General features: G+C 40.0%; 1 protein-coding gene and 1 long non-coding RNA gene across 5 annotated transcripts; one reads left to right on the forward strand and one right to left on the reverse strand.

Annotated features, from left to right (window-relative positions):
- The first annotated feature begins 416 nt into the window (after positions 1-416).
- LOC307022555 lies at positions 417-5,858 on the forward strand. The gene is made up of 3 exons (XR_013803438.1): positions 417-540; positions 2,984-3,076; positions 3,269-5,858. It is a non-coding gene; the product is annotated as an uncharacterized lncRNA (long non-coding RNA).
- Positions 5,183-21,981, reverse strand: LOC307022553 (syntaxin-12-like). Of its 4 annotated transcripts, none has more exons than XM_079655382.1 (10): positions 21,789-21,981; positions 14,445-14,581; positions 11,485-11,554; positions 10,804-10,903; positions 9,103-9,240; positions 8,933-8,976; positions 7,466-7,571; positions 7,294-7,366; positions 6,043-6,125; positions 5,183-5,964 (listed from the first exon to the last, which is right to left on the reverse strand). In XM_079655382.1, exons 1-10 carry the CDS (start codon positions 21,914-21,916, stop codon positions 5,872-5,874), a joined length of 972 nt encoding a protein of 323 aa, XP_079511508.1. In that variant the 5' UTR covers positions 21,917-21,981; the 3' UTR covers positions 5,183-5,871. The 4 variants fall into 4 exon arrangements, with proteins under 4 accessions (XP_079511508.1, XP_079511509.1, XP_079511510.1 ...); XM_079655383.1 differs by having other exon boundaries at positions 14,445-14,585; positions 21,789-21,926; XM_079655384.1 differs by having other exon boundaries at positions 14,445-14,585; positions 21,785-21,923.
- Between the last annotated feature and the right edge of the window lie 966 nt (positions 21,982-22,947).

Below are 22,947 nucleotides of genomic sequence, written 5' to 3' on the forward strand. Positions count from 1 at the left end.
ATTCTCCAGCTATGAGATACACAGTGGCGTTTTTCTCCTGGAGGCCAAGGGAAGCAAGGCTTCCCCTGTTTATTCGGATTGTAATTATAATTTTAATAAATAAATAAAAACACTTCGTTTAGTTTCGGAAATTCTTTGTTCTGTGTTGCTGCCGGCCCATCTCTCCCCCATTCTCATTGAGTATTTTACAAAGAGTGAAACAACGCCCCTCTAGATGTTATGGTGAAACAGTAGATTGCACTCTCTGTTGCGAGAGGAGGCAAGCCGAAATTGGCTTCCCTTGGTGAAAAAAATGGAGGGATTGACCAATCAGATGAGGCTCACGTCATGCCCCTGCCAACCTGTGATTGGTCAGGGCCATGCCAAGGGAAGCCAGAGGCGGCTGGCTTCCCTTGCCTCACAATCCAATCAAATCGCATCAACTGAGTGGTGCAGTGACACGTTCTAAAACCCGGAAGTAAGCTGCGCTCGGTTTGGTTTCCCTCGACAAAAAAGCGATGGGATTTCTGCACAGGGTTTTGGAAAATAGATCGAAATAAGGTCAGTGGAAAACGAACCTGTTAGATAAATGCACGTTTTGTTCAGTCGGATAATATCTACATGTCTACCCTACTTTTATAATTTTCGAATCATAAATCTAATCGATAGAAGATAGATAGCGCCACTGCACCACTCTCACCGCCGTTAGAAAGTAGCAAGCAACTAAAGCAAGTGCAATTATGGAGGGTGGAGATTTTGAGTATTTAATCAAAAATAATTGTACTAAACTTCCGCTACAGCAGCAACAACAAATACAATCTGATGACAGGCCAGGCCAATGCCCAAACTGGAGCTGTTTACAGAGAGGAAAAAAGGAGCGAATCGGACGTAAAACGTTAAAGGTCTCCTGATTTAGTTTGTGAATGAATGCTTATTAGAGTTTCGGCTGGAGAGTGCGTGCGGACCTGTCGGTTAGATAACAGTCGTGTGTAAGTCCTGCATCTGTATGATACAAATGTGTGTAAAATGATACCGGGTGCTGTAATCACTCATCTGGTTACGTTATTACATTGACCACCACACCCCCGACCCAAAAGAAAGGACGTATTATTGGCTTCCCCTAATTTTTTCCCCATGCCACGCTACTTACTGCATGTAAGGCCATCTGCTCACATCGGAGTTTATATGTGGAAACGCTAGCAACTTAGTTAGCCCAGTTAGCACTGTGTCAATGGCTTAGCAGCCCGAAAAACGTTTGACCATTTACACAGTCGTGGACTCGTGGTAGATATACCTTGTTTGTTTTAAACATCATAAATACACAAACAACAATGAATACTTACAGGTTGTGTACCCGAATCTCCCGCTGGTCCAAACAAAGTAGGAACAGCATCGTTCTTCAGTGCCCTACACAGTGTTTTGTACAGTGTAGGCTACACTAGTGATGGCAGTTTGACACTGAAGCTTCGAACGGAGCTTCAACCCTGGACTTCCTATTCCATAGAAGGAGTGCTTCGAAGCTTGCTTCAAATCACGTGACATGTGACGTCCGAAGCAGCAACTGCTTCAAATCACGTGACATGTGACGTCCGAACCAGCAACTGCTTCATTTCCTGAATGAATCAACTCACTGGTTCGCCGTCCAATCAGGTGATTCAATGCACTGCCTCGTCTCGATTCTGAAAGGTGACAGGTTGAAACAGTATCAAATTTGAGCGCTTCAACACTTTATAACCGCTCTAAACAATGCGCAATGTGTGGGTTGTTGTCGTAGTTTGCATTGTTGCTGTTGAGTTGTTGTTGTCATTGCATTTGAATTGGATCATTATAGAGCACGCCAGGAAGAAAAATAGGTCGTTCTGGCTCGTGAAACACTTCGAAATGTGGAGAAGTTGTGAACAAAAAGACAATGAGTAATATAAAAACACTTCGATGGTTTAAGGAATTGATAGCCCAGTGGATAGAGCCGGCGGCCAGGATGCGGCGATATCCTCCGTGCAGCTGGTTCAAAGCTCGGAATAGTTAAACTTGTAATCATTGCTTTTCAACTTTAATAACTGATAAAAGGCCCTCTCCGCCCAAAAAAATGTCAAGCACTCTCTAGTCTCTTCTCAATAACCCAATACACACTATTATCAATCTTTAATTGCAAATAGAACATGATATTCAGTTTTAGTGTGTGTGTGTGTGTGTGCATCGAATATTTTTCAAGGCAAAGATACGTTAAACCCACTGCAGCCTTGCACTTCGCCAGGAGAGGTCGCTGTAACTGAAGCTTCGAGAAATGAACCTATTTCCGACACAATTGTCCAAGTGGTTCGACGCTTCATTCAAAGCTTCATTTTGCCATCACTAGGCTACACTGTACATATCCGGCATGAATGCTGAAAGGTTTGGGAAGCTTTGTTTCATGAAAGGCTGGCAGAGGGTGCGGCCATAGCTCTGGGCGTGGCTACTGGGTATCCCTACGTCACGATACCCAGGAAGAAAACATGAAATCTCCAACGAGGCGTTTTGGGGAGGTCTTTTCTGTGTTAGATTTGTACTCGCTACAGGGTGTACTTTGAGGGTTTTTGACTCTGCAGACCGTTTACATGCATAAAAACCTTCATAACACACAAGAGGGAGGGTAATAACCGGAAAAGCATGACATGGGACCTTTAATGGTCACACATGCAGAGCACACAGCATACACAGTGACATTTGGCCTCTGCATTTAACCCATCCTAGTACCAGGAGTCTAGTACTAGGAGCAGTTATGGCTACCAAAGGTAGGAATAACAGTTTTAAGGTGGTTTTATGGTCTTTTAAATTAACTTATGCAAGTGGCTCATTTAGTTTGGGTTTTATTGGGACGAGTGCAAGACGTGATTTTACCGTTGACGGAGGGAAACTCTCCCGACAGGCACGAGACCGGGTCTGTTACGAGCAATTTGCTTTTAAATGGCATTTTAAACAGACGTTTTTAATTGTGTTTTAAGCAACCTATTTATGTGTTTTACAGAGTTTAATACACACAACCGGCCCAGCAACCCGGGATATTAAGCGACCATTTCCCCGGCAGGATTGAGCTGAGTTGGAAAATAAGTCTGTGAAAGTATGCCTTGTTTTTAACTCTTTAATTTTATATTGAGTTGGTGAATGAGGCTGGCAACTAACATGTTATGTTTGTTTCCTTTTCAAAAGGAATAGGCCAGCCACTGTCCTATAGTGTTTTTTTGTATTTTCTTGTTCATTTTCTTCATGTGCAGTTTATGGCAATATAATCATTTTATTGTTTGTGTCTTAGGTTGCGTTCCTCTTCCTCGGCGGCGTAGGCCTGGGCCCGGGTGGAAAGCTGCCTGCCTTCAGTGTGACACTTTATTTTCTGAGTAAGAGCAGTGTTGGGTGTTTTGTCCCACATGGCTCTAAACAGCTCAATAGGCACACACTGTAGACACTAATTAGAAGAACACAGACTAAAACAGCAATGTACAGACGAATCAGATGATTAAACATGATCTTAAAATATATTTTGTTATTTATTTTTTGCATGTTTTTGTAATCATTATTTGTAATACTTTCTGCTGACACTAGGTGGGACTCACCTGCCCCTAATGACCAGTCGCCACTGTGTGTTCGGTGAAGCATGATATGCTTACAAATCCAATGTAGGATATAAACACGACTAAACTGCAATGATAGCAAAGCTGTGGCTTGGATTTTTGGGGTAATAAAGTCCAAGTCATTGCACTCATTGGTTGACAGCCAATGAGTGACGTCTGGGGAAGATGAAAAATGTAACTTAAACATTGTCGAGAAAATGCTGCATCTCTTGCAATTATTGACATAGAGGAGCCTTATTGTTTACCTTTTTAATATACTTTTTTGTATTTTTCAATTGCTTGGTTTTCGCGAAATTAGCCTGTTTTCCTATTAAAGTGTAACAGATTGATGCATCTCCACAGATCATCTTAAAGGCTTCGGAATCCCCCCCATTGTAGTTAAAAAACTGTCAAAACTAGGGCCCCCAAACAGCATCTTGCATAGGGCCCCCAAAAAGCTAGAAATGGCCCTGGCTGTTACCTTTAGTGTTAACTTCCTGTATGTCTTCTTCTGCTGTTTACTTCCTGTATATCTTCTTCTCCCGTTCCCATTAGTGTTTACTTCCTGTCTGTATTCTTCTGTTGATTTTCAGCAGACCATCACTCAGCGTGTTGACCTCTCTTTTCCTTTTCTTTACTTTCTTTACTGTTTAAAATCCAAAGTTTCATGCTCTCGAAAAAATATAAAAATGAATTATTTGTTTTTATGTATTGCATGGTCTTTCCTGATATATTAAAAAATAAATGTTTGTCCCTAACTGACGTTAAATTGACCGGACTTCTTTCGGCAGATTGATGACTGCAGTCTCCCTTGATCCTCCTTATCAACGGTCTGTTCTCCTTAGCAGTGGTGTGTTAGCGAGAATTAACAACAACTGATCAGAATGTAGTATTCAAATTAGCCGTGTAATAAGCATCTTTAATAACTGAAAGGTAGAACTTTTCAACAATAATTCTCTTTAATTGTTCTTACATTCTCCAGGCTGACCTTTTCAGTTTTACAATCTGGACAAAGTCACAGGAACATAACGAGCTGTACATTGTTGATTTTCTACAACATTGTGGCTGGGCCTGCTTCCAATGGCTAGGTCTTGTGAACAAAAATCAACCAGGACCGCCCGGCCCCCCGTGATTAAATCATGATTAACCCCAGATTATTATTGTGATCATCAGTTTGATTGTGATATGTACCTAATGTTGCTGTTGGGCAAGAGATGAAGATGATCTGGTAATGCTCCACTGTGCCACCATAGTCCACTTCATCCATGACACACTAGTTCACGACCCAATCAACAGTTCCCTGTCATGGTCTTGTTTATGTTTTTTCTCATTCAAACATTCTCCTTATGTCATGTCTGGTTTTACTTCCTGTCTTTTTGTTTTTTGTGATTTGTGTGTTTACCTGCACTGCCAGATATATAGTTGAAAGTGTGTCTGGGCATTGATGTGTATGTGTCTGTCAGCCATGCAGTATCCTACTGTTTTCAGTTTTTTTTTGCTATATCAAAACTGACATGACAGACAAAATTTGGAAATAAAAAGTAAATGCAGTAAGTTGCAGTTTAAATTTAAGAACCCCAGAGATTACATGTGGACACACAACTGATGACACCTCCAGACGTGTTTAAGACATTTATTATGCATACTGTCAAGAGTCATAGAAATCAATCTAAAAATGTGTTGTTTGAAGACGTGACTTTCATTGTTGAGATACTGTCATTATTTATGATCCATAGTGTACTTGGCAGAATATAATGCAGCGCTTTGTAGTATTTACAAACATGGATTAGATTGATATTGGTCATCTGTTAGAGCTTTACAACATGTATATTACAGACGTCACCACCAGGAGACATACAGGTCCCGTGTAATGCTACAGGGGATGCCAGGCACTCACACACTTTACATCATAAGAAACAAAGTTACACCCCTTAAATTAAAACAACACATGAATCCACTTTAACAAGTTGTGTGTTTCCTTTCTCGTTTTTCCTTTCATTGACAATAAGATACTTTTTTTTTTTAAATACAGTGAGAGCTAATGTTAGTGCAGTAAATAAGAAATGAATGATCGCTCCCCTTCATCACCTCAGTCCTTTATGTCAGTTTAAATAGGAGGTTTTTTCATTATAACATTTTATAAAAACAGGCGTGATCAGTTCAGATGCTTTGGACCATCCATCTGCACAGACCTAATCCTCGGTGATGTTCTCAACCTCTTCCTATTCTCATGATGCCGAGCAGGGACTTGCAAGTGGGAGGTGCAGAGTAAAATACAGAAGTGACACATCAGTTGTGCAGAATCAACTCACTTAGCCGCTTGCCAGATAATGATGGCAAGTATGACGAGCACTATGGAGCAAACCATGGCAATGATACACATCCTCTTCCGGGACTTTTGCTGTAGAATCAGAAGCAGAGACAGAGTGTTAGGGGCAGGGTCTCACCTCAGGGTTAGCACAGGGGGCAGCACACTCACCTGGTAGTGGGAGGCTCTCTGCAGCTGCTCTGTTCCTCGCTCCACATGAACTTCAGCATTCTCCACATTCGCCTCGATGCTATCTGCGAGCGGAACAAACAGCGAGGTCAGCTGGTGAAGTCAGAGGGCTCTTACGGTGAAAACAAACAGTTCAGGTCTTTACTTGAACCTTCCTTTCTTTTTTTTATAAATATTTGTATTAGTTTTCGCACAGATATCAAACAGACATTTTCAAGACATTACATGTAAAATACTGTGTTTTCCTAGTACAGTTGACCAACCTTCCTTTATTTTGGAATTTTTGTTATTCAACTTACAGTATATTCTTGCTATAGTGCGCTTCCACATTGCCTTCTTTTGTGATGGTACTTCTGTTAGAGTACAAGTGCTATTGCTTTGCTTAACAACAACAGCTTAATCAACCTTTACTTACCTTTTCATACTTTTGAATAAACTGCTTTTAAGTTATAATACTTTCTCAGGCGACGGAGTAACCATTTTAGTATGTGCATATTGGGGAATTCATGCAGTTTGAAACTGTAAGGAGCTGCTGGCTGTGTGAGAGCGGCCGGTTGACGTACAAAAAGCACATGGCGAAAATGTTTTAATAATTACTCTCATTGCCAGAATAATGAAAGAATCATAATTCAAATTATGAGAGACACCAATAAAACAACATGATTGGTCACCTTTGTTCCCATTATCCTGAGAAAGCATAACACATTTAGTTGAAGCGAATGATAAATGTCTGTCGAGAATAAAGGCTGCGCTAGTTTTAGTTTCCTAAACTTATTCTAATGTTGCGGCCTACGAGAAACAACCTAACTTTAACCTCACTGTAGAAGCTTTTTTCTATTTCTCTATACATTATTTCTGTGTATTCTGAAATTATTATGAATACACACAGCACACATTATTTTGAGTCTTATGCTTTTAAATCAAAACATTTGTTTTCCTCCTATTTACTCAGTATCATGTCTACATCATTGTGAGAAATATGAATACTTTGTCTGCTCTTTATATTCTGGTATAGTAAATACACACTTAATATCCTTCAAATTCTAGTGACAAAAATGGCCTGACATAATTATTCTTTATTCTGTAAACCTGTATGGCCACAGCAGCCAGTGTGGTAAAAGGTATATGCTCTCAAATGGTTTTACTTCAGTGGTGTGCGAGTTTAAAAGAAAATAAGTGGAACGGATGTGTTTGTGTGCATGGTCCCCTGGTGGTGTGTTCAGTGCCGCTCACCAATCATCTCTGCCTGATCGTGGATCATCACTGCCAGGTCCTTAAAGATCTGGTTTACATCCAAAATGTCCGACTGAAACACACAAACACACAGACATGAGGCTGGAGTCAGCTGTGGCAGGCGTGAAGGTAGACTAAGCAGAGGCAGGCAGCCATGGGATGTGAGGCTGACCTCCAGCTGTCTGATGTTGGTTTCTCTATCCTTGATGAGCTCCAGGTCCTCTTCTGTAATAGGTGCCTCCTCTGTCTGGGTGGTCATCTGACCCCAGTCCTCCTGGCTTTAAACAAACAGGAAGACACTTTTCAAAGAGAGTAACACGTTGGAATAATGAGCAGAAACTTCTTGTGTTCATGGACTAGAGCTGAGCTTCCTCGTGCAGTGATCATTGTACATTGCTGAGGCTCATTCTCTTTTTTTTTTACAATTCTATACATGAAAGAAATTCTACACAAACTGAAGTTATGTTAAGTACTTTATTATTAACACTTTCACACATTCTCTCACACTTTTTTGTTTGATAATTATGACTTTAATTATAAAACAAAAAAATGGTCAGAGCTCAAAAATGTTATGCCATTAGGATCCCCTAACCCTCTTCCATAAATCTGAGTTCACTTATTACTGGCTTGATTTTTGTATGGAAGACAAAATATGCATAAATAAAGTGAAATATAACATATTGCTTATAGAGGGGCAATTTCCTTGGACGAAGTATATCTTTCCCCTAAGAACTATCGTTGACTGCAAACAAAGACTTTTGTAACTTCTCTTTTGTGGAAAATTGAAACTCAATAGTATGTTCATGACCGCACATCAACTTTTAAATAACCAATTTAAACGCGTGGAGTGACATTTATAGAAGATAAGATATACTTTATTATCCAAGAGGGGAGGGCCAGAGTGCTACACATAGCTGCGTTCAACACATAACAGCACATGATATTAAAATGGAATTATTAGTTTTGATTTGTGTCATGCAGGAAGACTGGGTCGGCTATGTGTTGTCCCACAGACACGGTATTATTTCCATATTTATTTATTCTTTATTATAGTTTATTTATTTATTTGTATTATTATTAATCAAAAATGATGAAAAATTCATAATGGCCTCATTGTTTATACTTTTCTCAGGTTTTATTTTACAATTATTTAGACAAATTATTGAAAGCATTTTATATTTATCTTCCAAATGAAACAAACAGTTTCATGGGGGGGTGCAGAGGAGCTTTTTATTTTTTCAGATTGATAGACTTTGTCAATCAACCGTCCAATCACAGTTCTGTTTGGTGAATTTATATTTAGAAGGGTGGGGAATCTTTATTTCTTATTCTCGTTACCTGCATCTGTTCTTAGTTTGACTTTGTGATTGGTTTTAAAACTTAAATTACAATTTACTGGACTAATGTGATTTGTGAGGTAAATGTCACTACAATAGAACATATTAAAGATACAGCGAGGTCATTTCCTGCTATCAAAAATAATTAGACTGACTAAAATTAGAAGCTCACGTATATATTTTGTCTGTATTTTTATCAATGATCATTTATGAAATAATGTTTCAAATTATTAATATTATAGATATTATTATCTTGAAGACTTTGGGTTTCCATACAAACCTAATGAATGACAGTCACTTACTTATCAAAGGAAACGAGCCTCTCATCCCGAGAAGTGTCTTCGGCCTGTGGGGGAGGAGAAAATCCACTATTGCCAAAGTCATGTTAGCGAAACAAAGATGATCAAGTTTACACAGTTGACATGGATCTGACATTTCCTCCCTGGAGTCTTTATCTCCTGACTGTACTCACCGACAGGCGGGACCCGGCTCTGGCCCGAGCCACAGACTCCTTCTCCTTCTCCGCCGCGCTCCGCTGCACCGCCTGGAAGTTGTTGAGAGCCGCTGAGAAGTCGTTCATCAGCCGGTCCCTCTGGATCTTCTGCTGCCTCTGGACACCGCAGAGGGAGACATGAGGAGATCGGTTAGAAAGAATGTCCTTGAAAAATGTTTAACTGAATGCTCTGGCTTGGTAAAATGACAGGGAGGGGGGGCCGGGTGTGGCCTGCAAACGCACATTTTATAACTGGGCTTGCCTTCCTTATACTATCTGGGAATAGCTATAATCATAAATGGGGATATCACAAGGACTGATGCTCTCGTACCAAGTTGAAAATGTGAAACTACAGTTTGTTCTTACAGTACATAAGAAGCAACCAAGGCAATATCAAATGTGTTGGGTCACACTGAACTCACATGACGCACCCTATGATTCCCTGATACAGTACTACATAGTGAACAGATCCTTTTTACAATCAGCAGGAGGAGAGCTAGTTAACGTTAGTTCCTTAAAGTTTATAGAATGGTTCTATTAGGTAAAAGATACAAAATGGTGTTTGGTTAAATATATAATTAGCATGATGTGTTCCAGGGAGTGTTCTAAAATGTAGTTTTGTCGGAAAATACTCCTTTAAAGACTGTATAAATACAGTTGTTAAAAGGAGATGTTTTCCTAGCTAAATATACTAGACCCTAGAGAGGGCATAATGACCTGTAAATCCCTAAAAAACATTAAACAGAGTATTAAAGGAGAGTATTTCCAGCTACATGGCTGTTGACCTTTGGTCAAAGGGACTTTCTATCTCGACTTGGAAAGCTTCAGAACTAAATACTCACTCGCACTAAGCCTCGTCACATGGCCAGTGGTGGACAGGGAATTAGTGAAAGTAACTATATAGCCATACTATTTAATAAAACATTTAAGCTAACTATAGCTTAGATTTTCTCTCCATCCTTATGCAAGTAAAAGCCTACACTTTTTATATATGTTCATAGGCAACCTTTCATATCTCATCATAATCGTCTCTTGCATTCTCATCCTCAATCAATAGTAAAGGTTTCCCTCAATGTCTTCAAACAAACCTGTTTTATTAGTTCATGTGGAAATAGAACGCTGTTTCTTCTAACAAAACCGCTCTCTTTTGTAGAGCGTCATCACGGAACTATCAAGTACCCCCGAGGTGCCATTGAGCAAGGCGCCTATGATGATGTATTGTATCCTGAGACAACCGAATGCCACTGAGCAAGGCATCTTCCTCTACACTACTCCCGGGCACTGCGCGTTATAGCTGCACTATATAGGTCAAATGCAGAATCTGGGGACTTCTAGCTACTTGGCTTGGGAACTGAAGGGTTGCCGGTTCAAGTCCCGACAAGTAGCTGGAGAGGTGCCAGTTCACCTCGTTGAGCAAGACACTGCTGAAATCGGACAACCTGGCACCTCTCTAAACACATGCATTCCTATGCATGTGTGTATGTGTATTGTGTGTACTGTGTGTTTTCATCAAACGGAGTGAAGAACTCAATTTCCCCATCCTCTTCATCACCATCTTAATGAACATAAATTGTGGAGAGGTGTCATCATCAGTGCAGAGGCTGGAGCTTCCACTCTATCTCCAAAGCTGCTCATCCAGTAGTGATGCGTAATATCCTGATGTATTGAATCAACACATACCTGCTCTGAGGGGGAGATGGGCAGAGGGGTGGACCCCAACTCTTTCAGGTGCTTGTTGGTTTCTTTCGCCAGCTGGTTGGTGTAATGCTGTATCTGCTGCCTGTGGAAACATGTCTTATAGTTCATCCCTTTCAATGATCATAAACATTTGACATATATTTAACTCATGCTACCTCATTAGATTTAAATGTAAATGTTAACTAAGAAACTTAAGTTTTCACAGTTTGTAATGTATATAGTCTATGTTTGTCTGTTTTTGTAGTAGATTTGTATATAAAACATGAGTATTCTAATTGACTCAGTATTCTTTGTATTCTTCAGATACTCTAATGATATATAAAGCTCTGGAAAGAGACTACTCTTTTCTTGAATCTCTACAACTATTATATTTTTCTATATATGTTGCATTATGAACTTTCTGCTGCTGTAACAGAACAATTTTCCATTTGGGATAAATAAAGTCAATCTAATCTAAAAAGTGTAGTTCAAGCCACATCTGATGTGTTTCCTGGATGAAACTGTTGTTAAATTTGCATCCCTGATAACGTAATCATAGAGGTATGTGACCTTTTGGACAGTTTAAGATTATATTGGAGTATGACAGCTCTAAGGGCAGTTTCAACTGTCCATAACAGATGATTATAACAGGGGTGTGTGTGCGTGTGTGTCAGAGATACGTACAGTCGGTCCTGCAGCTGACTGGAGTCCTGACTCGTCCCCAGCTGGCCCACTATGCTCTTGATCTGAGCAGCTGTCAGGAGAACAACACACACTCTTTTAACAGAGGAACATATGTGTGTATGGAAATCCTGCAACACACTACAGTGAAGGAGCTACACTGTCCTGTGGAACAGTGCATGTGACAATGGCTTAAAACATCTTGTTTTGTATTAACGCTCATTATATAGAAAGTCATTTGATATGAGAGCAGACCAGCAAAACATTCTGTAATCAAACATGCTTCTGTTTTGTGGAATACTATAATTAAAATAAAAACTAAGTTAAAAATAAGATTTTGATTAAACTAATGCAGCATATTGTAATGACACACTGAACATGTTTCCTGTTTCCTCTCGAACATGTTAAAGGTCCCATGTAATGGCCATTTCTACTGATCATAGTTCCATTGTTGAGGTCTACTAGAATAGATTTACATTGTTCAATGTTCCAAACTCACATTGGTTTCTCATACAGCATCTCTGTATAGTATGTGTATTCACTCTCTGTCCTACACGGCTTGTTGGAGCTCCTGTCCCCCCCCCTCCCTGTGAGCCCAGTGGCCGTCTGCGAGACAGCGAGACACAGCGAAACCCAGCCCGAGCACACACACACCCGCAGCCTCATAATAATAATAATAATAATAATAATAATGGAGAGAGCTGTATCCTCTGGATCTAACTCACACAAAAAGATTCAAGTGTGTTACATGGGTCAGATTCAGTTTTGTCGTCATTATTTGACAGAATAGGTACACACATGCCTGAATGTACATTGAGACTTACAAAGAGATCAGTCCATAGAGTGATGCCAATGAGTGACAACACCAATATTCCCTGTCCTATGATAAATGCATTCTTACATTTAGCTGAAGTAAATAAAACATGTAAGCATCCTTATCAATTTCAGAAACTGTGTTTCCTTGGCGAATACAACAAAGCAGGAATTTGGTACCAAAACCACGTTTTGAAGATGCATCATTTGCTTTAAAAATGTTTTCCAATATATTTATTTAGAGCCAGCAAAATATGGGACCGGGATTGTTTCCACTCATCAATGATTGTATGTGTTTGATCAAATTGATGCCGACTTGACTTCAGCAGTTAGATCACCTTTGCCTGTCTAACTCTGCACATTCAAACAAACTACTCCAAATGAAGCCAATTCGAAAGTGAAGAATTTTCCTAATTGAAGGTTCAATTTTTAGACTAGAAAAAGTCATACAATGTGTGTTGTTTCTCAGAGAACAAGATGACATCATGAAATATGTTGTAGGTCCAACAGTCTGAAGCCCAACTTATTTAGATGTCAATGTAGAATAGTTTATATTCTATAATTGCAATCTATTTCGCTATAAATTACTGCTCTATTTTATTGCTATTTATCTATATTTTATTACAGTGTCCTTTAAGATTTTTTGTTTTATATTAGATTCTTTGTTTTATATTTTATGTATGCACCACGAAATCAAGTCAAATTCCTCATATATGTGAACCTACCTGGCAATAAACCCGTTTCTGATTCTGATAGAAAACAGAGAAGTACAAAACCTTACAGTGGAAGTATGAGCAACAACGGGATGTGGTTGGAATTGTGTCCTCCTGGATGTTCAGATGTATTCCATACACTGTGATATCAGCCTTCTGTTTGGTTCATATTCAGAATCCTATGAATTCTGGGTAGACTTCCTTAAGATCAGGGCCGGACTGGGACAGTAAGTCAGGCTGGGAATTATACACCCAGCCCGGCCACAACAAGTTTTTTTTGTGCCATTTTGCTGGATTTATTTGTGAATATTTACAGCGTTGCTGTAGCCCTAAATCTACCCAATAATAAAATAGGGGTTACTATTTAAAAAAATGTGCACATTTATTTGGGAACCTATCCATGGGAACATATTTTAAATGGGGGTGGACCTCAAGTCCTCTAGAGGGGTCCGGGGGCATGCCCCCCGGTTTTTTTAAATGTTGGAGTTAAATACATCAATTTGGTGCATTTTGAGAGGAGAATAAAGAGACTATATCTATGGAAACACCCATATGAAACTGATCTATAAAACAAATTGAAAGTTGTTTGTTTATTTTTGGTTCATTTATTTATTTTGGTTCATATAGACAAAATGGTCTATAGTTGTGAGTGTGTCTGTGCTCCTGAATCAGCCTCTCCCCCCAGCTCCTCTTTGAGGCAGCAGCAAAGACTAGTTTTAGCTCTCAACAAGTTTTAACAGTTTATCTTACCTTTTTTCATCTATGTACATCTTTCTCTTTTTATTCATGCATATTTTACTAATCACTCCCCCCTCAAATGGAAATATGTGTTTACATAAATGGTGACCAAACAGTTTGAGATCCACTGAGATAACTTAAGTTAACTATCTAAACCCTCGCGCTAGTGGAGCTTCGCAATCATGCCGCGCCACACTATGCGCCGCATAAGCGCATATGGTGCGCTGCATTTGCGGCTCCGTTGAGGCTCCCTCCGCGAGGTGAGGCCCCACACAGTCTGCGTGATCAGCCTGTAGGGAGGGACGGCCCTGTCGGCAGGCCACATCATGTAGACAGACAGTCACCCTGTGTGAGGCAGATCCACATTTGCGAAGCATTGCGTTCACATTACATACAAAAAAAAGAAAATCCTCAGGCCAGCAGGCCACTTAACAGGCCAGGCCATCGGGAAACCTCCCGGTCCTCCCGATGGCCAATCCGGGCCTGCTTAAGAGGCTATTCCAATCTGCATCCAGAGTGGATTTAAACTTTAAGCCTCTTGCAGACTTAATGCATTTTGAAAAGCCCTTGGTGCTCAGTGACTTTCCAAAGGAATTCAGATGTCCATACTTAGATCAAATATTGTATCTTTCCTGTTGGCCACAGCTTTTGCTCTCCTTGTATCAGGAAGAGCCACTGACGCTGCGATGGAGCACTTACTGTTCTGTGTGATCTTCTGGATGTTGGAGCTGCATGTCTGGATGAGGGTGTTGAAGTCCCGGGGGTCGGGGCGGTAGCTCTCTGCTTTGTCGTAAGACATGTCTGCCAGAGAGTGATGCTGCCTCAGGTGCAGAGCTCTGTCTGAACACAAACGGGAAGGGTTTCACAAGTTAGATGTAATTCAAACAAGCTTCTTCACTGCCATGTTTACTATAAGATTTAAATAGATCTGATTTGTTTGGGCCCATAGCCGCATTCACACGGCGGGACTTTCCCTGGTACTTTGGTTCTTTAGTTCCGTTAGTACCAATAATGTCGCGTTCACACCGCCGGGACTACTCAGTGCCGGGAACTCTTTTGGCCATTTTCAGTCCCTGCTAGAGAGGTGGTACGAACCCGGTGATAAAAGAGTGCCAATTTCTATTATATTTCTATTGGCTGGGCGAATTGCAAACCACGCCCCGTTAGTCTCTGATTTTTTTTGTTAGGCAGCCATTTTTTTCCTCGCTACAAAACCACATCCACACCTGAGCGAGTAGTTTTTTTGTACCTTAAAGCAGTTATGACCACACGTACTACATCACCGGAGCGGTGGAATGATGAGGAAGTGTCGGCGCTTCTGGCAATTTACTCTGAGGACGGGATGCAGCAGCTTCTACAGAAAGCAGTTCCCAACTCCAAATGTTTTGAGCAATGTTCACAAAAGCTACTTGAGCGGCGTGATGCCATTATTGTTATGTCTTGACTATGCAATAAAACAAACAAACTGGCGAAGCTTTATATATATATATATTCATTCCCATGCATCAAGGTTATTTTCATGTATGTAATTGTTTTTCCTGCACAGTGTAGAGTTTTGTTGTGATGAGAGGGATACAGGTATTTCATACAAAAAATGTGCTCCCTGGAGAATAGCTACATCAGAGGTGCCCAGTACGTCGACCGCGGTCGACCGGTCGACCGCGGGGGCAATGCTGGTAGATCGCGAGTCATTCATAAATTAAAAAAAATCCAGCTCCGTTAAAATAGACAAAACAGGTTTTGATCCCTCCTCCCTTGGCCTCCCTGCCACTTAATTCAGGAGTTGACTTGATTGACAGAAAAAGCGACCTATTGCTTTCCAGTCTGTTAACCCAGAATGCAAAGCGATACAAAATCAGTCAAGTGCCGGGAGAGACAAACAACAAAATGAGTGCGGGAACGAGCAAAAAGCTAAAGACATAACACTTCCACACAGAATGGGAGGGATAATCTTTTGTTGTGATGTCACATTCAAAGGTTATTTGCCTTATTTGTAAAGCAAGCGTCGCTCTGCCAAAGAAAGGTAACGTGGAGAGGCATTATCGGAGTGTACAAGGCATATGACAGCGACTTCCCTCCGAGTAGCGAGTTGAGAAAGGTCATGTATTATTGCTACACAAACATTATCTCTTAGTTTTAGTGTCGCCAACTCGTTTCTAACATGCAAAAAGACAAACAAATGCGTCTATGGTCGGTGTATTTTCGACCTTTCCAATCCAGAAGAGATCTCTCTCTCCCCCGTCTGTTTGCAAGGGGGCGGGGCAGTTTGCACACACGCAGCTGCTACATGCAGCAACACACGGAGGAGATGGTGGAGAGAAGCGCTCCAAGGTGTGGTTACATGTTACCCGTCTTGAGGTGGACAATGCTCGTCACCAAAAGTGTTTAGCATGTAAGGGCGGTAACACGAGCAATTTGTCTAAACATTTAGCAAAAGTGCACCACATTCAGACGGAGGAATGCACCGGGTTCGACTGTCTTTCTAGTAGCTCTGTAGCCCCATCCACGAGTAACGTTTCCACGTCAGGTGTTATGTATGCTAGCAGCAACACACGGGGTTAACTACAGTATACAAACATGGGTTAATGATTAGAGGTAACTGAGTTATTTATTTTGTTAAAGTTTCAGCTATTCTGTTTCCAGTTCTGTCATCACATTATTTAATAAGATTTGTTAAAACATTGTTGTTTCTTTTGATGTGAAATATTATTTATTTAATTCAAATAAAAAGCAATGTTAATTTTGTTCACAATTTGTTAAGTTAATTTAATAATATATGTATTTTTGAATCAAGTATTCATCTTTATTGTCTTCATTGTTAGTTTCCACATGCCTAAAACAACCTCAAACTAAATCTAAAAGTTGACGGCTAAATAAGAGCGTTTGAGAAATTGTGCAAGGCACACAGTGGTAGTCCGAATATTCGATTAATCGTTTCATTATTCTATAGATTAATCGATAATCAAATTAGTCGTTTGTTGCAGCCCTATTGTAGTTATCCCATGTAAAAATAAAACGTGTTATTCAGCAACCCTTGCAATTTGGGATTTTATTTTTGGTTGGTAGACCTCGGTTAGCTGGTCATTTCAAAAGTAGCTCACCAGCCAAAAAAGTGTGGGCACCCCTGAGCTACATAATTGATATCACAATTTAATCGGAGCTGATCACAAGTTGTCATAGACGATCCAGTCATCTCGATGAGCGTTCGGGCTGTGAATAAACAACTTGTGTTTTACTTTTAGGCTGTCTGAAGGTATGGACAGCTATCAAAGCTAGTATACATCACATTAAGAACGATGAACAAATGAAAGTCGGACACAAATATATAATTTAAATGATTTATTGAAGTTTGCAATGTTTTGAACAAGCATCCACACAGTCACCTAGGGCTGGGCGATATTGGTCTCTAAATGATATTGCGATATTTCCTGACTATATCGCGATATACGATATATATCGCGATATTCTGAAAAGTCCTCTAAAAAAAAAAAAACAGTCACGCCAGTATGATGATTCTAGTATTCCCTGCAACATATGTCTGCATTAAAAAAATCGACTAATAATGAAGAAAATTAACACATTTGTTGCAATAGTAATTTATGCACTAACTACATTACTACTTGTACTACAAAATTTGAATCATCAGTTCTTCCTAATTTTCCTCAATTGTTCATATTTGGTTTATTAAAATAATGATATTGTGGTCATTGTTCAAAAATGTCTGCTATTATTATGAGTAGTATTATTATTAGTATAATGCGCTTTCTGTCTTCCGGTCATTATCAGGAATTAGACATGTAATGGCTATGTATTAGATTAGATTAGAACCTTCATTCTCCTAAACTGCTGGGACATTTCCCTATAGCCAATACCTTTTATATTTTTTTACTCTTCACTTACTTGTCAGCATAGGTCGGCATTGATGTACAGTGCCGACAGAAGACCTTGTTTATATTGGCATCATATTGAGAGGTGCAGTGACGCGTCCTAAAACCAGGAAGTAAGCTGCTGGTCCCCTCGACAAAAAAGCAATGGGATTTCTCCATAGGGTTTTGGAAAATAGCTGGAAATAAGGTCTGTGGAAAACAAACCTGTTTGATAAATGCACGTTTTGTTCAGCTGGATAATATCCACATGTCTACCCTACTTTTATAATTTTCGAATCATAAATCTAATCGATAGATTATAAAAAGGGTTTTCGGACGCGTCACTGCACCACTAGAAAACAACTCCATCGATCAAGCTGGCTGAAACTTTCTCTCCCTCTTCTTCTCATGCTACCTGTCACTCTCCTTTAACTCCTCCGGTGACTTTCTTTTATTTGAAGATAGGTTTTTGCCCGGCGCTCACGGGCAAACGGGAGCCAGCGCGAGCAGGCTCCCGTTTGCCTTTCAACCAACAACGACAACCGCCTCACGAAACGCTATGTTGTAGCGTTAATAAACGAAACAATTTAACAACATTGCTTGTCAAAGTACCTATACCACTGGACAATTTTTTTTTTTTAAGCAATATTTTTAGTGGCCCGAGCGGGCAAGTGGAAAGTACGTTATGCTGGCCCGGGGTGTCTAAATAGTGCTTCCGAGCCAGCGGGCCATTTATAATGTCGAGCCCTGCTCTCTGTCACTGTGCATGTGTGTAATGTTTGTGTGCAAGTTAGACGGGGCCTGCGTGTGTGCCTGCGTGTGTGACTGTTTCTATGAGGGAGAAAGGAAAGCTCATTTTGGCCGTGGCAGGAAATAGATTTGACAACATAATACTCGATGTTCACGATGTGGTCATTTACGACATCGCATGGAGTGCAATCCACGATGTATCGTGTAAACTCGATATATCGCCCAGCCCTACAGTCACCTACTATGTAATGTTCGATACCTCCCTGTAAGCGTTACGACATCGGCCTCTCACCCACAACCTCACATACGAGTGCTGAATGTGCAGCAAAGTAATCTTAGGAAGGCAGATATAGCAAAAGATTAACGTAAACGACAAGCGAGGCGATCGACATGTTTCTTTCCTGGTAAGACAACAATGGGTCCTCAATGTACACGCCCCGGATTCCTATGACGAAAATAATAGAATGTCGCCAGTTGTCATGTCTCAACTTATACTGCAACACCGGTGTTGCAGTATAAGTTGAGTCATGACAACTGGCGACATTCTATTATTTTCGTCATAGGAATCCGGGGCGTGTACATTGAGGACCCATTGTTGACTTACCAGCAAAGAAACATCGTTTGTCGTTTACGTTCATCTTTTGCTATATCTGCCTTCCTAAGATCACTTTGCTGCACATTCAGTACTCGTATATGAGGTTGTGGGTGAGAGGCCGATATCGTGACGCTTACAGGGAGGTATCGAACATTACAAAGTAGGTGACTGTGTGGATGCCTGTTCAAAACATTGCAAACTTCAATAAATCATTTAAATTATATATTTGTGTCCGACTTTCATTTGTTCATCGTTCTTAATGTGATGTATAGTAGCTTTGATAGCTGTCCATACCTTCAGACAGCCTAAAAGTAAAACACAAGTTGTTTATTCACAGCCTGAACGCTCATCGAGATGACTGGATCAGTCATGACAACTTGTGATCAGCTCCGATTAAATTGTGATATCAATTCTGTAGCTAACCTCCAGGGATCACGTTTATTTTATGAAATACCTGTATCCCTCTCATCACAACAAGACTCTACACTGTGCAGGAAAAACAATTACATACATGAAAATAACCTTGATGCATGGGAATTAAAACACACAAACTATCTTCCGTGGCTATACTGATATGTCACAGTAACGGTAAACCACAGAAAAGTAAGTCCAGCGGGGCACAAGTTGAATACATATAATACGGTAGTTCTATTATGCCTTTAAGCCTATACGTTTAACCCATAAGAACCCGGACCCATTTCTACTTTTGGGGAAATTAAGGGGAACGTCATTTAGACTAAATAGACACATTTCTGACAAGTAACCCCCCTAGTGTCAAATATCTGGGCTTTAATGGTAAAGTAACTCTTATTTATAACTTAATTAACAAGGATGATGTTTTGGTTTGCATTTGTTTGAACATACTATGAATTGAAGAATAAAGCATATGTTAACTAAATATAATTGAATCAGCTAAATTAACTGACCAGACCATAATCATATTTCTAATTGTGCATATCTGTCACTCCGGGTTTACTGTGAATGTTTAGAGTTAAAGTCCCGATGTGACACCATGTGTCACAGCAATATTTATGGCATTTGTTTCATATCAATTTCATCAATAAATGTTTCCACAACAGGTTAAATGTAATCAGAATACCTTTATTCGTCCCACAGAGGGGACATTTACATTTGTTACAGCAGAAAAGAGCCGAAGACAGCCAATGACATGTCATGTAAGCATGTTTATTCTTAAATGGCTTGAATATTAACTTTAGCAACAAAAAACCTTTCCAAATCTAGCTAGTTCTGTCACATGTTTTAGCCTGACACATGGACATCTTGGACATGTTGTTATGGGAAGACAAAAGCAAATGACACGGACCATGACCCCAGACTGTTCAGTGTGTGTCACTTAGGGACTTCATGAGATAAAAAAGGCTAAAGCTGTATAAGGAACTTTCCAGAACATTAAAATGTCATGTGACACCCGTGTCTAAGCAATTCTGTCTGCCTTCCGTGTTCCTGTTGTTATTTACTTCCTCTCTGCCTTCTTCTGATGATTTATCTGTTAGTTTGTGTGTTTAATTCCCATGCATCAAGGTAATTTTCATGTATGTAATTGTTTTTCCTGCACAGTGTAGAGTCTTGTTGTGATGAGAGGGATACAGGTATTTCATAAAATAAACGTGCTCCCTGGAGGTTAGCTACAGAATTGATATCACAATTTAATCGGAGCTGATCACAAGTTGTCATGACTGATCCAGTCATCTCGATGAGCGTTCGGGCTGTGAATAAACAACTTGTGTTTTACTTTTAGGCTGTCTGAAGGTATGGACAGCTATCAAAGCTACTATACATCACATTAAGAACGATGAACAAATGAAAGTCGGACACAAATATATAATTTAAATGATTTATTGAAGTTTGCAATGTTTTTGAACAGGGATCCACGCAGTCACCTACTTTGTAATGTTCGATACCTCCCTGTAAGCGTCACGATATCGGCCTCTCACCCACAACCTCACATATGAGTACTGAATGTGCAGCAAAGTGATCTTAGGAAGGCAGATATGGCAAAAGATGAACGTAAACGACAAACGATGTTTCTTTCCTGGTAAGTCAACAATGGGTCCTTAATGTACACGCCCCGGATTCCTATGACGAAAATAATAGAATTTCGCCAGTTGTCATGACTCAACTTATACTGCAACACCGGCACTAAAGTACGGCAAGTCCTGCGGTGTGAAATCGGCTCATGATTGGCCAATTTTAGAAAACAGCATCAACACAGCTGATTTCAACTTACGGAAAAAGGGGGTATAAGTAAGTTTCCGTTATGTTTAAAGAAAAAAACATTACAAATACATGTTTTACTTTATGGTACACCAGTTTACTCACGATTGATACGTGTTACCTTGCCCGTTTACAGTTCAAGGAAAAGATGTCTGATTCAGACTCCATTGTTGTATTGCCTGAAGTGATTACGCTTGTGTAACTTGGTCTAAATAACAACTGTGTCTGTTAGCTTGCTAACAAGTTAGCTGGCTAATGTCCAATCATACAAGACGATCGAAATAAAAGAATACAGAACGTTGCGTTGACGTGTTTAGTTACCATGGTTTGTGTACACATTTGTGATCGACATACTAAGGCAGTTTCATTAAACCTCTTTATCTACGGTTTAAAATTGCCGTATGATACGTAGATGTAAATAACGGTACAACATTACGCTCAGCTGTTAGCTTGCTAGCTAACTTGACAGCTTTCAGTTGTTTAGTATGAACTGGCTATCGTCAAAAGGCTAAGCGTGTTGTTGACAGACTTAGATAAAGCTATATATTGTCAACAAGAGGAGATCGTTTTTGATATTAAATTAACGTTAGTACTTGCTTATTTTGGTGTTTGCTTATATTCCTCGTCCAGCCCTCAAAAACTGCTTTTCCTTTCCTGATCCCGAATCCTGGTTCTTCTTCTTCTGTTGGTTTATTGGCGGCTGGCAGCCTATCGTTTAGGCGCATTACCGCCACCTACTGAGCTGAAGTGAGGACCCGACAGGTGTCGTCGGTACCAGATGTGTTCGGGGTACCATGTGTTCGGGGGCCGTCTCTTACCAATGACGTCACGCATTGTACGCATTGTGATTGGCTGTACGGTAATTTACCCAGGGGGGTGCTCGGGGGCAAATCACATCTACAGATCATGACGAACCGAATTGAATTATTCCTATGCTCCTATTGTGTGAAAAACATGTTAAAAAAACATGAAAACGGAGCAATGGCTGTACGGCAACTAAAGAGGACCATCATACACGGTCAAATTCCAAACATTTAAACATAGCCTACACTTCATTCTTTACTTTGTCCGTTATGTAGAAGATGAACTACCTCTCTGAAAGGTCCCAATGTGTTCATTTTGATGGGCTGTCTTCTGAGTGGTTAAACATCACTAATGAATTTCTGACTTCTGACTGCTTTGGATATATAATTACAACACAATAAGATTTTACTATCATAGTGCACTGGGATTTGTGACAAACTGTAAAGCACTTACGCATCACTTTACACTGTAAACCAGGGCCGGCCCTAGACTTTTGGGGGCCCTAAGCAAGATTTTGTTTGGGGGCCCCCCTCACTCTAGCGCGTTCTCACTACACACAACACGGAACCAACTTTTGTCTTATGATGTTAGTATGAGCACACATATTGTACAAATAAGCATGTAAACACTAAAGTGGGACCTGAGAAGAGCAGCACAGTCTTTAAATTGACTACAAATAACTACCTAGGCTATAACTAATGACTATATAAACTCAGTGAACAGAAATATAGAAACTCCTCAGTCCTCAGTGACATATGTTTTGTTGTTGTGGCTCTGAGTCTGTACTCCAGCACATTATATTTGAAATGAAACAAGGACTATGAGGTTAAAGTGCATACTGTGACCAAGTATTAAATATGACTACTTTGTTGAAGTGTATGTTAATTTGTCCAATATTACATTTGATCCCCCATTTTAGGGGATCAAAAGTACTCTGACAAATGAACATAAA

Source organism: Notothenia rossii (genome assembly GCF_949606895.1).
Source record: "Notothenia rossii genome assembly, chromosome: 10".
In the NCBI taxonomy this organism is placed as follows: Eukaryota; Metazoa; Chordata; class Actinopteri; order Perciformes; family Nototheniidae; genus Notothenia; species Notothenia rossii.

What these genes read in the sequence shown, in the direction of transcription:
- LOC307022553 (XM_079655382.1), bottom strand. Translation starts at nt 21,916, where the DNA reads ATGCGCCTAAACGATAGGCTGCCAGCCGCCAATAAACCAACAGAAGAA. An exon ending in AGTCAGCTGCAGGACCGACT is followed by an intron (nt 10,904 to 11,484) that starts GTACGTATCTCT and finishes ATGTTTCCACAG; the next exon opens with GCAGCAGATACAGCATTACA. An exon ending in CGATCAGGCAGAGATGATTG is followed by an intron (nt 6,126 to 7,293) that starts GTGAGCGGCACT and finishes TTCCGCTCGCAG; the next exon opens with ATAGCATCGAGGCGAATGTG.